This window comes from Lathyrus oleraceus, chromosome 4 (assembly GCF_024323335.1).
Source record: "Lathyrus oleraceus cultivar Zhongwan6 chromosome 4, CAAS_Psat_ZW6_1.0, whole genome shotgun sequence".
In the NCBI taxonomy this organism is placed as follows: domain Eukaryota; kingdom Viridiplantae; phylum Streptophyta; class Magnoliopsida; order Fabales; family Fabaceae; genus Lathyrus; species Lathyrus oleraceus.
The window spans coordinates 348781740-348798357 of NC_066582.1; the positions used below are offsets into that span (position 1 = coordinate 348781740).

The 16618-nt window shown below is 32.4% G+C and overlaps 1 protein-coding gene, 1 non-coding gene and 3 pseudogenes across 2 annotated transcripts; 3 read left to right on the forward strand and 2 right to left on the reverse strand.

The window, feature by feature from the left end:
* Window positions 1-768: 768 nt before the first annotated feature.
* On the forward strand, window positions 769-1650 carry LOC127075428 (ATP synthase subunit alpha, chloroplastic). The gene has a single exon (XM_051016891.1). It carries the CDS (start codon window positions 877-879, stop codon window positions 1483-1485), a length of 609 nt encoding a protein of 202 aa, XP_050872848.1. The 5' UTR covers window positions 769-876; the 3' UTR covers window positions 1486-1650.
* A 4454-nt stretch (window positions 1651-6104) lies between these two features.
* TRNAP-UGG (transfer RNA proline (anticodon UGG)) lies at window positions 6105-6178 on the forward strand. Its single transcript has one exon. It is a non-coding gene; the product is annotated as a tRNA-Pro (tRNA).
* Window positions 6179-6449: 271 nt separating this feature from the next.
* On the forward strand, window positions 6450-9674 carry LOC127075429 (photosystem II CP47 reaction center protein-like; annotated as a pseudogene).
* A 4739-nt stretch (window positions 9675-14413) lies between these two features.
* On the reverse strand, window positions 14414-15570 carry LOC127075431 (cytochrome f-like; annotated as a pseudogene).
* A 134-nt stretch (window positions 15571-15704) lies between these two features.
* Window positions 15705-16443, reverse strand: LOC127075432 (chloroplast envelope membrane protein-like; annotated as a pseudogene).
* Window positions 16444-16618: the final 175 nt, after the last annotated feature.

Genomic DNA, 16618 nt, shown 5'->3' on the forward strand with positions numbered 1-16618 from the left:
GCTCATTCCATAATAAATATGGGGAAATTTCATATAAGGAATTGAGTGTGAGAGCCAAATGAATTGAAAGATTCATGTTTGGTTCGGGAAGAGATCATAGACATTTTGAAATGAATGGAAAGAGAATCTACTTTCATTAAGTGATTTATTAGATAATCAAAAACAGAGAATCTTGAGAACTATTCATAATTCAGAAGAACTCCGGGAAACAGCCATTGAACAGCTGGAAAAAGCCCGGGCCCGTTTAAGGAAAGTAGAATTGGAAGCAGATCGGTTTCGAGTGAATGGTTATGCCGAGATAGAATGAGAAAAATTGAATTTAATTAATTCAATTTATACAAGTTTGGAACAATTCGAAAATGAAAAAAATAAAACCATTCATTTTGAACAACAAAGGGCGATTAATCAAGTCCAACAAAGTGTTTTACAACTAGCATTACAAGGAGCTCTGGGAACTCTTAATAGTTGCTTAAACAACGAGTTACATTTACGTACGATCGGTGCTACTATAGGTATGTTTGGGTCGATGAAAGCAAAAAATAACTGATTAGTTGTTCTACTATAGAACTGATTAGTTGTTCTACTATAATAGAGAGTATAGGGAAGACTTATTTTTGTTTTTCTTCGAAACAAATTTAGAAATATTCATGGTAACCAGTCGTGCAGATGAAATTAGTCAAATTATCCGTAAACGTATTGAGCAATATAATACCGAAGTAAAAAATTGTAAATACAGGTATCGTACTTCAAGTAGGCGATGGCATTGCTCGTATTTATGGTCTTGATGACGTAATGGCAGGTAAATTAGTAGAATTTAAAGAGGGTACCGTAGGCATTACTTTGAATTTGGAATAAAAAAATATTGGTGTTGTATTAATGGGTGATGGTTTGATGATACAAGAGGGAAGTTTCGTAAAAGCAACAGGAAGAATTGCTCAGATACCAGTAAGTGAGGGTTATTTGGGTCGTGTTGTAAATGCCCTAGCTAAACCTATTGACGGTCGAGGAGAAATTTCAACTTCGGAATCTCGGTTAATTGAATCTCCCGCTCCCGGTATTATTTCCAGACGTTCCGTGTATGAGCCTCTTCAAACAGGACTTATTGTTATTGATTCTATGATCCCTATAGGGCGTGGCCAGCGAGAATTGATTATTGGGGACAGACAAGTAGGTAAAACAGCAGTAGCTACAAATACGATTCTCAATCAACAGAGACAAAGTGTAATATGTGTTTATGTAGCTATTGGTCAAAAAGCATCTTCTGTGGCTCAAGTAGTAACTACTTTACAAGAAAGAGGAGCAATGGAATACACTATTATAGTGGCTGAAACAGCAAATTCCCCATCTACATTACAATACCTCGCGCCTTATACAGGAGCAGCTCTGGCTGAATATTTTATGTACCGTGAACGTCACACTTTAATTATTTATGATGATCCCTCCAAACACGCACAGGCTTATCGCCAAATGTCTCTTCTATTATGAAGACCACCAGGTCGCGAAGCTTATCCCGGAGATGTTTTTTATTTACATTCGCGTCTTTTGGAAAGAGCCGCTAAATTAAGTTCTCAGTTAGGTGAAGGAAGTATGACTGCTTTACCAATAGTTGAGACCCAATCCGGAGATGTTTCAGCTTATTTTCCTACTAATGTCATAAAAAAAAGACTATGCCTACGCCAATATGAAGTAAAAAAAGCATGGCACTCTGAGTTCGATATGCAAAAATATTTTTTTTTTCAAAACAATTCGATTATATATCAAAAGAGTAGTAGGAAAAAGGGGTATTTAGGATTTTATCTGATCTATTAGAGCCTCTATTTAGTGTCACGATTTTTTTTACTTATTTGAAAAAAAAACTTCGGGATTGTTGAATAAAAAACTAGACGAAATAAGAGAGCAACAGAATCATCATAGTCTTTAAAATTTTAAAAATATTCTCAAAAAAAGAAAGCTGGTTATTGGATTCTTTCCTGATCTGGGTCTGATCGACCCGGTATATTTTTTTTATTTCTTCAATGAAAGGTAAAAAAATGAAAAATCGAAAGTAGAGTCGTATGCTATATAACAAATCGCTTGCCTGTACAGCTTTAAATTGAAGTTCTTTTGGATATTCCTTCTTTAAGTCAAGATTCAGAAAAACCTTATTATACTCTCAGGGTAATGATCCATCAACCTGCTAGTTCTGCATATGATGGACAATCGGGAGAATGTATGCTGGAAGCACACGAATTACTATCAATTCGACAAACGATGACAAATATTTATTGCCAAAGAACACGCAAACCTTCCTGGCAGATATCTAAAGACCTGGACAGGGATTTTTTTATGTCAGCAGAAGAAGCCCAAGTCTACGGAACTATTGATACAATAGCAGATTCTTGTTCTTGGTAAATTGAAAATTTGCATATGTCCTATTTATTAGAAATATCTCTATTAGGAATATTTTTGTCCTGTTTATTCCTAATAAACACTGAATTTGCTTTCAAACAATTTTATTTATGTCCCCAATATTTTTTTGCTCTTTCCAATTCATGTATTTATTAGGAATATTTGATTTATTCTTAAACCTCTATGTTGTTTATTCCTAATAAATACATGAATTTATGTTGTCTTTTGTCTTTTTAATCGTCTTAACAACCAGATTTAATAGAGTCGAATAAATTCTAAATTGAAATTATTGGCTTAGGATTGATCGAAACCAGCTCATTATGTATATGATTCACCATGCCAACTACAAAATAACTTATTAGAAACACAAGACAGCCAATCCGGACTGTAACAAAATCTCCCGCTCTTCGGGGATGCCCTCAACGTCGAGGAACATGTACTAGGGTGTATGTGCGACTCATTTAGATCATATACTCAAATTAAAAAATCAATTCTATTAATAAGAATTGTATATATATAATTCTAGTGTGTATAAAATTTATGGTTTCTCAATTGGTGCAAACCAAATCACCTTAATTTGTAATTTAAGATGAAAAGTATTTTCCCATTGGTAATAAAATAGTTACCCATTAAGCAGGAAAAATCCTATTTGAAAGAAAGACGAATTATGCCATAAATTTAGCAATAACGGACTAAGAGGGTCAACTACCCAGCTAATATTCATACTTAAATACCGTTATTGTATAGCTAGATTTCATTGTGAAAGACCTATTACTAGATATTTCATGGGTAGAGCCCAGAAGTGTGAACTGTACAAGTTCACAATAACATTGATTGAATCAAGATTCAATGAAGGAAGGGGCTCTGGTGTATAGAGAGGACCTCACCGTTTAACAAGTAATCATAGAAACGGCGGAACCCACCATTTCTTTGTTTATTTCTTATTTACTATGGTTTTTGGAATACCTAGTATGAATAGAAGTTATTATTTAGAGTTGAAATACTTAGACTTAGAAAAAACAAAAAATAGTGGTTGGGAAGGTTATAGTAGCAAAAGCCATTGGAATTTTTATTTTATACATTGGAAGAATCCATGTTGTTAGTAATATACTAGAAAGGATAAAAGAATAACTGAAAGAAAAAAATCAAAATAGTTATTCATCAAAGTCTCATTTATCCAATGACCAGAACTAAACGAGGATCCATCGCTCGAAAACGGAGGACAAAAAGTACATCAAGCTTTCGTGGAGCTCGTTCAAACTGTACTCGAACTATTTTGCAACAGAGAATAAAAGCTTTGGTTTCGTCTCAGCAGGATAGAGATAGGAAAAAAAAGGGACTTTCGCAGTTTGTGGATCAGTCGAATAAATGCAATAATTGGCCAGAATAAACAAAAAATCTACTATAGTAATTTAATGTATAATCTGTACACGAATCAATTGCTTCTTAATCGTAAAATCGTTTCACAAATAGCTATATTAAAGGGGAATTGTCTTTTTATTATTTCCAACGATATCATTCATTTTTTTAATAAAAATTCCCCAGAGACTGAACTCCGGGAAGGTGGTAGAATAAAAGAGATTTGTATGATAAAATAGAATTCATATGAATTATCAAAATAAATAATCAACCACGCTAAAAAAAAATGATTCTTCTTTTCTTCACCTATTATCGTTTTTCTTAGAACAAAACAATCTCAATAGGATTGTCAGATTTTTCTATAAAAAAAAATACCAATCCGCATAAATTTTGAGTTTAAATTCAATTAATGAAGTAATGTAACTCTATTTTTTTTAGAACAGGAGTTCTAGTTCTAGTAATTGACTTTCTTTTTTCATATTTTTTTTTTTGCATTATTAACAAAAGATGACGAATTTACAAAAGGTAACAAAGATAAAATACGAGCTTGTTTTATAGCAATCATAATCAATCGTTGTTGTTTTAAGGTCAATTTATTAACACGTCTCGATAAAATTTTCCCTTGTCGACTGATAAATTTGAAAAGTAAACTCAAGTTTTTATAATCAATTCAATCCCCAGATTGGATTAGGGGCGAACTCCTACGAATTGATTGCTTCGATTTAACAAACAATCGCTTAGATTTATCCATGGTTTGTTTACTCCTATACCGAAAATCCCGTTTGTTATAAAAAAAGGATTTGTTTTAGTTATATTCTTTTTTTTTTCTAATATATTTGTTATATAAGAAAATTGATGCTATATAATGATATATATTTATAATTTCATGTTTAAGATAATTTCTCTGGTATCTATATAATTTATTTTGATGTTATTTATAATTTTTTTTTCAATTTACCTCCTAAGGGTGACACACAAGTAATCCATTTTCTCTATTTCTTGATCTCTGCGTGAATCATATGTTTGCAACAAAAGGGACAGAATTTTCTCAATTCCAATCGATTAGGCATATTGTGTCGATTCTTTTTAGTAATATATCGAGAAATCCCTCTAGATTCCTTATTAACACTCTTTTTATCACAACTAGTACATTCTAAAATAACAGTTATTCAGATATCTTTACGCTTAGCCATGAACCTCCTTTGGTTTTTTTTATTCACTTAACTCTTCGATTTTAAGATTCGATGGGAAGAAGAAAAAAGGAATGAAAAAAAATATAAGTTAATAATTCAAAATCAAATTCTGAAATATTTTGTTCCAATGAATTTTATATAGTACAGTAATAATTCACTACTACAATGCTTTCGAAATAGATTTTGAATCACAGTATAGTATTTCAGTTTTGATGAAAATATCTTGTATGATATTATTGTCCCTACCTACCCTAACAAGACCATTTCTAGTCTGACTATTAATAATAATTATTAATAGCAATGGAATCGAAGTATTAATTCAATTCCATTGAAACAAAACCTGGGAAAAATTCCAAATTTCACTGAGGCCAAATCCACCTTTTTAATTTCCTTTTTTTAATTCTAGTATAATTAGAAAAAACGAACGAAGAGGGATTGAATCACAAATATTTTATTGGATCTCTAATCTTCGGCACCCTTTCCCGTGCTAATAACTAGAATAAAAAAAAGGGGAATGTCAATGCATCTGGGAATAAACGATTGATTTCGATCAAAACACCTGCTAGAGCCGCGAACCATAAAGTACTTGCCACTGGTGCCACAGAGAGATATGTTTTTAGATCTCGCATTTCAAATCCTCCTTCGTTTTTTCTTGTAATTTGTAATACATAATAATACAGAATATAGGAATATTATTCAATGTTTTTTTATTAATAAAACCACTTGGATTTGTCAAGGGAAGTCCGAATCCAAATTGAATTGTACAACAATTAATTAGATATTTTTTTATATAGTACTATTTTAATATTTAAATATTATTATTTTATTTCTTTTATTCAAAGAATTATATTATAATTAAATATTAAAATAATATTTTTAATTATTCTATTTTTCATATATAAATTCTATTATATATATCTTATTATTATTTGTATATTCTTTGTTCTTGTTATTAGACTCTTTGTATCTTATTATTTATAGATGCTTCTCTGTTTTTAATTAATTGACTATAAATATTCTATAAGAATATTTGTTCTTTATACGATCGATATAAGAAAGTAAAAAAACAAACGAGAAAAAATGGCAGGATATATTCTATATATAATGGAAGAATGTGGAAAACAAGACAAAAAAATTTTAGAATGACACTGGAAACTGATGTAAAGGGATGTAGCGCAGCTTGGTAGCGCGTTTGTTTTGGGTACAAAATGTCACAGGTTCAAATCCTGTCATCCCTATCCCTAACTATTAGTTATCGTATCAGCAGTAACAAGAGATCAATTGTGAGCGATTCAAATTGGACATACATACTCAATATGAATAGTTATATGAATAGTTCTCCATATTGAGTTTGTATGCATGCAAAAGATGTATTGCCATCATCGGACATAAAATGATTAAAGAAAGCGCTCTTAGTTCAGTTCGGTAGAACGCGGGTCTTCAAAACCCGATGTCGTAGGTTCAAATCCTACAGAGCGTGATACCATTCTTCTAAAATTGAGACTAAAATAATGGGATAACAGTCTAATCCAAAGTGTTAATTTGATCTCCTGTAAATTAGGATTAAAAAAAAAAGGAGGTCAATATACAAAAGAGACAGTAATAAATCAAATATCCAACTGATCGCCACGTCGGTATTGTAAATAGGCCGTTACAAATAATCCAGCCAAAGTAATAGGAATTAGACCTAACACGATTCCAAATAGAAAAACTTCAATCATTTGAGTTTGGTTGAAAGTAAAAAAGGTGGGGATAATATCGATCCTTAAATATGAATTTATATTGACCATGAATCTCAATAACCAAGAATTGGTCATATGATAAGAAGAATATCCAAAATATTATAAAATTTCCAATCCATCTCAAAATTGCAAATCAAATAAGTCGTATCTTATTCAGACTGATAAAAATACCTGCGGTTATAGTTAAAACTGCTAGTAGAAAACCGAAATAACTGGTTAGAGTGGGCATAAGGAAACTAGATGAAATATATTATTTCTATACATATGTTTATAAAGCACTTTCCTAAGTTTCCATTTTTTTATAGATAAAAATAGGAAAATAAGCAAAAAAGATACCACTTGAAAGATACAATTGAAAATAATTGATTCATGAATCAATTATTACGGACGAATAAAAAGAAAAATAGAGTTACATAGGTAAGAAATCAATTCATCATCTGTGACATCTACCCAGTCTGTGATTCCAAATCAACATCAACTCATGACATGAAAAGCTCTATCTTTGTAATTCAACCAAGAAAGACCCGTACGTAGACTTTTTGTGTCTAATATAAGAACAACGAATCTTCATTTTGAAGAAAAGGATTTTTTGTTCTTATATTAGTATCCATTGTCTGCATTCATTGATATAAACACGCATATCAAAAAAAGTAAACCCCCACCACCATTGTGTATTGTTACTTATCGGATATAGAATAGATCTGCTTCTTTTTGTTCCTACGAATAGAATGTTTCTTTGTTTCTAAAAAACTAGAACAAATATCAATTCTACTAGAACAAATATAAATTCTTTAATGCGAGATAATTTACTAAAAGGGGGAGGTCCATAGCATAGTTTTTTACAGTGCAATAAAGTTACATCGTGTCCATTTTTTGTTAATATTAAGGGGTATTTTCATGGGTTTGCCTTGGTATCATGTTCATATCATTGTATTAAATGATCCCGACCATTTACTTTCTGTCCATATAATGCATACAACTCTGGTTGCTGGTTGGGCCAGTTCGATGGCTCTATATGAATTAGCAATTTTTGATCCCTCAGACCCTGTTCTTGACCCAATGTGGAGACAGGGTATGTCCGTTATATGCTTCATGACTCGTTTAGGAATAACCAATTCGTGGGGTGGTTGGAATATTACAGAAGGCACTATAACGAATCCGGGTATTTGGAGTTACGAAGGTGTGGCCGCGACACATATTGTGTTTTCGGGCTTGTGCTTTTTTGCGGCTATTTGGCATTGGGTCTATTGGGATCTCGAAATCTTTTGTGATGAACGTAATGGAAAACCTTCTTTGGATTTGCCAAAAATATTTGGAATTCATTTATTTCTTGCAGGGGTCGCGTGTTTTGGTTTTGGCGCCTTTCATGTAACAGGATTGTTTGGTCCTGGAATATGGGTATCCGATCCTTATGGACTAACAGGAAGGGTACAATCTGTAAATCCCGTTTGGGGTGTGGATGGTTTTGATCCTTTTGTTCCGGGGGGAATAGCCTCTCATCATATTGCAGCAGGGACATTGGGCATATTAGCGGGTCTTTTCCATCTTAGTGTACGTCCACCTCAACGTTTATACAAAGGATTGTGTATGGGAAATATTGAAACCGTCCTTTCCAGTAGTATCGTTGTTGTATTTTATGCAGCTTTTGTTGTTGTTGGAACTATGTGGTATGGTTCAGCAACTACCCCGATTGAATTATTTGGTCCTACTCGTTATCAATGGGATCAAGGATACTTCCAGCAAGAAATATATCGAAGAGTTGGTAGTGGGCTAGTCGAAAATCAAAGTTTATCAGAAGCTTGGTCTAAAATTCCTGAAAAATTAGCTTTTTATGATTACATCAGTAATAATCCGGCAAAAGGGGATTTGTTTACAGCGGGCTCAATGGACAATGGAGATGGAATAGTGGTTGGTTAGGGAATCCTATCTTTAGACACAAAGAGGGGCGTGAACTTTTTGTACTTCGTATGCCTACTTTTTTTGAAACATTTCCGGTTGTTTTGGCAGACGGAGACGGAATTGTTCGAGCAGATGTTCCTTTTCGAAGGGAAGAATCGAAGTAGAGTGTCAAACAAGTAGGTGTAATTGTTGAATTCTATGGTGGCGAACTCAATGGAGTCAGTTATAGTGATCCTGCTACTGTGAAAAAATATGCTCGATGTGCTCAATTGGGTGAAATTTTTGAATTAGATCGTGCTACTTTAAAATCGGATGGTGTTTTTCATAGCAGTCCAAGGGGTTGGTTTACTTTTGGACATGCTTCGTTTTCTCTGCTCTTCTTTTTCGGGCACATTTGGCATGGTGCTAGAACCTTGTTCAGAGATGTTTTTGTTGGTATTGATCCAGATTTGGATGCGCAAGTAGAATTTGGAGCATTCCAAAAACTGGGAGATCCTACTACAAAAAAATAAGGAGTCTGATAGAAATAGGCCTGTTCCTTTTCGATTCGACTTTTTTTTGTTGTTATTTGAATTTGATATAGGGAACTAGACAAATCTTGATTTCAATCATTCCATTTTGTTTTACTCTTGTTCTTTCTTTTTCTTTATCAAGGAGATAATCCCCCCACCCCAAAATAGGTATGAAAGTTATAATTGTAAACCACGATCAAATCTATGGAAGCATTGGTTTATACATTCCTCTTAGTCTCGACTTTAGGAATTATTTTTTTCGCTATTTTTTTAGAGAACCCCCTAAAGTTCCAACTAAAAACACGAAATGATTTTGAATTATCTAAATTGAAGTAATGAGCCTCCAATATCATAATATGGGGGGCTCATTACTTCAACTAGTCCCTATGTTCTTCGAATGGATCTCTTAGTTGTTGAGAGGGTTGCCCAAAAGCAGTATATAAGGCATACCCAGTAAAACTTACAATTAAACCGGATATAGAGATGGCAATTAGGGTTACTGTTTCCATGATTGTATAATATCAAGACTACAATGGATCTATAGGGTAAGATCCTTTATCTACAGCGGAATGGTATACAAAGTCAACATATCTCAATCAAAAAGGTAGGATTTATGGCTACACAAACTGTTGAGGGTAGTTCTAGATATGGTCCAAGACGAACTATTGTAGGAGATTTATTAAAACCATTGAATTCAGAATATGGTAAAGTAGCTCTGGGGTGGGGAACTACCCCTTTGATGGGGATTGCAATGGCCCTATTTGCGGTATTTCTCTCTATTATTTTAGAGATTTATAATTCATCCCTTTTACTGGACCAAATTTCTATGAATTAGAGAATTCGATTCACAAGAACCAACTAACTAGCTTTTCAATAGAAAAGTAAAGTTTACCATTTAGATCGTTCCTTTTTAGCCCATTCCATTTTGATTTATTTGGTAGTTCGACCGCGAAACTTCTTTGTTTCTGTATTTCTGGAATATGAGTGTGTGACTTGTTATAATGGATCCTATTGATAGTACAGAACATAAAATGGGTACATCATCTTATCTTGATAGATGACTTTACCCCGTCAGATATTTATTCTAGTATTTGGAGCACGGAATATAGAAAATAAATAGATTCTAAAGTGTTAGAACTATGATTCATACTTAATATTTATATTTAGACCTCGCAACCAGACGAAAAAAATGAAAGACTTAGAAGAATTCATTTAGAAAACGAAATGGAATTTTATTCTTTAAAACTGCCGCCGCTTATCCATTTCTTTGTATTTTTTTTCTTCATTATATCTATTTCTTGAAATTGAATAAGTGATGATCCAACAGTTCTTACTCAGGGAATTCTTGGACTTCGATTAAAGGTTTTTTTTTGGAAATCATCGTGGTTCTGGTATGAATCTCAGGTTTTTAATTGATTCTTATAGGGTCTTAACAAGAAAATTCTTATCAATAATAATAATTATAAAAAAAACAGCAGTAAAATCTTATTACAGACACAATACAAAAAAAATGAAGTAAATAATAGAAGATTCACGAGGCTGGTAAGGATCAAGAGAAAAGACGAGTGAGCCGACTTGAAATTTTGGCATTATAAACACTAAGAATATTTTTTGGATTTCTATTTTTTTTTATCTTCAAAAAATACTGGAATCATAGGATTAAGTTAAGAAGTGTAAAACTTTCTATTACACATATCTGTTTTCCAAATAATGAGTATTTGAGTCTTTCTGTTTGAGCCGTACGAGATGAAATTTTCATATACGGTTCTAAGGGGGTCCCCTAGTTTACCTATCTTAATAAAGTCTATGATTGGTTCGAAGAACGTCTTGAGATTCAGGCCATTGCCGATGATATAACTAGTAAATATGATAAACAAAAGAGGCCATTTAACCCAAGATTGGATAATTTGTCATCCTGTTTTGAAGCGGTCTCAAAAGACTAACCTTATTGAGTTTTAGTTACCATTTTTATGAATTCTCATAGATATATAAAAATAAGGGGGATTAATAAAAAAGAGTAGATGGTTAGAAACACCAAGATACACAAAGGATTAGTAACACAGATTTTGTAAATTATCCAAAAGAAAATTTACGCAGAATTTAAAAAGAATACTAATTGGGGCTTTAAGTTGGTAGAAAAAAGAAAGCAGTACTCCCCACAACTCCAATCCAAAGTATGCTTCCATCCACTCACTAAATAAATTACTATCAGGAACGGAAAAATCCATGAATAATTAATCACATCAGAACGTTTCCGCGGTCGAATCCATTTTGAATTTGATAAATGCATTGCTTGTGAAGTATGTGTTCGTGTATGTCCTATAGATTTACCCGTTGTTGATTGGAAAATGGAAACGGATATTCGAAAGAAATGATTGCTAAATTACAGTATTGATTTCGGAATCTGTATTTTTTGTGGTAACTATATTGAGTATTGTCCAACAAATTGTTTATCAATGACTGAAGAATATGAACTTTCAACTTATGATCGTTATGAATTGAATCATAATCAAATTGCTTTGGGCCGTTTACCAATGTCAATAATTGATGATTATACCATTCGAACATTTCAAATCAAAAAAGACAATTTTTTATAATTAAACACAATTCTAAAAAAAAAGAATATTCTCTATATAAATCGATAATATATAGAATATATAAATAGAATAATCGAAATAAAATATTTTCAAAAATTGTATAAAAGATGAATAATATAGTCGATATCAGATTAGAAATATTCTATAATTATTAGAGAACTATATTCTTAAATAGAATATATCAATATATATTATCGAAATTGAAAATCTTATTGAATTTCAATAAGATTTTCAATGTTATATATGTTTTATCTACCTTTATACTTTAGTTTTAATATCGTTTCAAACTACTCTTTCGTATAAAGAGTGGAATGACATTGATTATATAACCCTAACTATATCAATTTAAACTACTTAGGTTTTTCAATGCAAAGAAAAATTGAAGTATATAAAAAAAATCCTGGTGATATCAATAAGGTCATGAAATTTATATTTCTCTGTCTTTTTTTTTACATATAATGGATCTGCCTGAAATGATGCATGATTTTCTTTTAGTCTTTTTGGGATCGGGTCTTCTATTAGGAAGTTTAGGAGTAGTATTACTTACCAACCCCGTTTTTTCTGCTTTTTCGTTGGGACTGGTTCTGGTTTGTATATTTTAGCAAACTCTCATTTTGTAGTTGCATCACAGCTACTTATTTACGTGGGAGCTATTAACATTTTAATCCTATTTGCTGTGATGTTCATGAATAGTTTCGAATATTACCAAGATTTGAATCTTTGGACCGTAGGGGATGGAATGACTTTGATAGTTTGTACAAGTATTTTTGTTTCACTAATAACTATTATTTCAGATGCATCATGGTACGGAATTATTTGGACTACAAGACCAAATCAGATTATTGAGCAAGATTTGATAAGTACTAGTCAACAAATTGGAATTCATTTATCAACAGATTTTTTTCTTCCATTTGAACTAATTTCAATAATTCTTTTAGTTTCTTTGATAGGTGCAATTGTCGTAGCTCGCCAGTAAGAAATCTTTATAGGACTAGTAATAGAAATCAAGATTTTGTCTGAAGCTAATAATCAATGGAAAGAACCCTCATCTTATTATAGTCTTAAACTTGGAGGAACTTTCGATTCAGTACATCGAAACAAACAACCAGGAAAAAAAGAAATTTTATTTTGTAGTACTTGATCTGGTCACTGATTATGAAATTTTGTTGTTGTGTTCCAAGAAGGATAGCTATATTGATTGCGTCTACTCGAAAGAGACCCTTGGTACTCCATTGACGATCGTAACACAAAAACTCAATTTCAGTAAATTTCTACTTACTGATCTGATCTTTTATGGAATCGATCCCCCTTTGATTGTATAAGAATATGTGGAGCTCGGCATGTCTGGAAGCGCAGGAGAACGTTCTTTTGCTGATATTATTACCAGTATTCGATACTGGATTATTCATAGCACTACTATACCCTCCCTATTCATTGCGGGTTGGTTATTTGTCAGCACGGGTTTAGCTTACGATGTATTTGGAAGCCCCCGTCCAAACGAGTATTTTACAGAAACCCGACAAGGAATTCCTTTAATAATTGGCCGTTTTGATTCTTTGGAACAACTCAATGAATTTAGTAGATCTTTTTAGGAGGCTCCAATGACCATAGATAGGACCTATCCCATTTTTACAGTACGATGGTTGGTTGTTCACGGACTAGCGGTACCCACCGTTTCTTTTTTGGGATCAATATCAGCAATGCAGTTCATCCAACAATAAACCTAATCCGAATTATAGAGCTATGACACAATCAAACCCAAATGAACAAAAATTTAAATTGAATCGTACTAGTCTCTACTGGGGTTGATTACTCATTTTTGTACTTGCTATTTTATTCTCAAATTATTTCTTCAATTAATTAATCAATTAATAGAAGAAAAGAGAATAGTATATATATATTAGGAATTCTCTTATCCTATTCGGAAGGATATCATTTCATAATTATGTATGACAGTTTAGGTCTCTAGTATGACTGACTACTTGATCAAATATGGAGGAAAGTGGGATAAATGGCCAATACTACTGGAAGAATACCTCTTTGGATAATAGGTACTGTAGCTGGTATTGTTGTGATCGGTTTAATTGGTATTTTCTTTTATGGTTCATATTCCGGATTGGGATCATCCCTGTAATAATCGCATGGATTTTGTTTTCAAAATGAAAGCATAAGAACTCAACAGGGATCCACTCTTTCTTTGATGAATTCGAGTGGGTCCCGTTGAGTTCTTCATAATCAGAATATTTTTGTAAGTCAGTCAATAGATAACTTTATTCTATGTTTCAAAAAATTCCAGATCCTGTTTTTAGGATCTGAATGAAAGCGGAATCATACTAGAAATATATTTCTAATATACACTCATGATTCAATTCTTTTTTTTTGAAGTTAATTAAGAAACTTGTATTTGGTGAATTCAATTCCCGCTCTTTTTTGTTTGTCCATTCCTTCACTACGCATCTATTTCGACATAAACAATAAGGAATCAGACTCTAGGAAAAGATAACTTATCCATCCTAGAATCATGTTTTCCCCTCTTCTATTTCTACTTTACTTAATATTCTATACCTACCTATTTTTTAGGTTTAGCATCGAGTTAATTCTATTACAATAGAAATTCGAAGATTTCTATTCTAGAACATGAAAATCTGAAAACAGCGACATAATCATATGGTTCGAATTAATTCTATAGTCTTCTTCACAATATACATACTATAAATGACTAATTGTACGGTACAAGGAATTCTCTAAATATAGTATAAAAAAACTAGAAAGAACCAATGGTCTTTATAGAATTTATCAATAAAAATGGAGTTCTTTTTACCAGCTTAATATGTTGATAAATTCGCATTCCTAAAAATTCATTTCGGACAATTGAACCTTCTCAAATTGTTTCTTTTTAAGAACCAAAAAGATTTGTGCCAAAATAATATATGCCAAGAAGAGCAAGAGACCTTGGACACGTAATGGATCTTGAATCACTATTTCTGCATCCCCCTGACCAAATCCACCCACATCAGGATTACTCGTTAATGGTTGATCAAGTTTGATAGGTTCACCCTCTGAAACAAGAAGTTCTGGTCCTAGCGGTATAATATCAATCACTTCACATACATCTGATGCATCTACTATCATTATTTCATATCCACCTTTTTCTCTTTGTATTATTTTGTTTACTACACCTGTTGCTGTAGAATTAGAAACATTATTATTACTCTTGCTTCCGTCGGGATAAATCTGACCCCTTCGACTGTTCCCGCCTACGTATAGAGGATATTTTAAGAAGTAAACATCTCTCTTAGTAGCAGGATCCAGAGAAAGAATAGGAAAAGTAATTTCACTATATTTTTTCCCAAGAATGGGGCCTATGACAAGAATATTTTTTTTGTGGGACGATAGCTTTGAAAAAACAAATTACCTATCTATTCTTTAATCTGGGGCGAAAGACGATGAGGAGGGGCCAATTCAAAACCCTCTGTTAAAATAAGAACAACTCCTACATTCAAAGCCCCCTTTTTACCATTAGCAAGAACTTGTTTCACTTGCATATCATAAGGAATTCGAACAACTGCTTCAAATACAGTATCGGGAAGTACCGCTTGTGGAACCTCAATATCTACGGGCTTATTAGCTAAATGGCAATTAGCACATACAATCCGGCCGGTAGCTTCTCGGGGATTTTCATAACCTTGTTGGGCAAAAATGGGATATGCATTTGAAATGGGTGCTCGAGTTATTATATAGATCATGAGTAATACGGAAATAGATCGAGTAATCTCTTTCTTTATCCAAGAAAAAGCATTTCTAGTTTGCATGGTACAATCCTTGATCCTGAAAACTTCTACAATAATATTAGGTAGGTTACTTAGTTCCCTACCATGATTCTGCTATTTACTCGTATTCTTCCTATATTATAGGAAGAATACGAGTAAAACGAATAAGTGAAATTTGGAATGTTTAGCTTTTATATAATAAAAAAACAAATTTTAGAATTGGATCAGTGGGTCGTTTTTTCAGTCATTCCTGGAATGGAATTGAATCATAAATCAATACAAGCGACGGAGATACACGATTTAAATAACGGAAAATCCAGTATTTAAAAATTGTATGCTGGAAAAATAGAAACAAGAAAAGATATAATATAATCATTCGGAATAAATCCAAAATCTTTATACACAGACCCAATCATTAGTTCCTAACCACCAGTCGAATGGTATCCTACACAGAACTCAATTATGAAAAGAATAGAAAAAGCTTTGATTGTGTCACTTAAATTATATAGAAATTCTTGAACCCAAGAGTTAAGAATAATGAGTTTTTGATTACCCCTAATAGAATAAACACTTAGAATAAGGAAACATATTATATTTGTAAAGAAATGCAAAATCGTATGGATATGATCTTGGTTGTTCGTCTGGATCAATTGGATGGTCTCTTTGTAGATTTCGATACGAAGGTTTTGTAAACGTGTTTCCAGATATTCCTTTAGCATTTCATCCAAGAGGAACAATTCCTCGAACTCTAGGAATTTCTTTAAAATACTTTTTTCTTGAATACTATTTAAGAAAATTTCGGATTCTTTCGTATTGTACCAATTAGTAATCCAAGATTCCAGACTTTTCTTAAATGTAAAAGAGATGCACCAGGGCAAAAAGACTATACATGTAAGACATAGAAGGGGAATGAATGCTTTCTTTTTTGCCATTTTTCGTCCTCAGTTTCATCTTATTTTTCAACTGTATATATAATAATAATCCATAAGTTCTATTACAAGCAAATACAAGTAATAGAGCATCTTAGCTTATAATATATCAATTTTTAATTTTTTTTCATATAAATTGATATATTATAGACTACTCGCTTTTTTATTCGTCCTTCGGTGGAACATTTTCTATTCGTCCACTAAATAATCTGGGCAACTCCACACTTTT

Coding starts and splice junctions, on each gene's coding strand:
- LOC127075428 (XM_051016891.1), top strand. CDS start 877: ATGGGTGATGGTTTGATGATACAAGAGGGAAGTTTCGTAAAAGCAACA.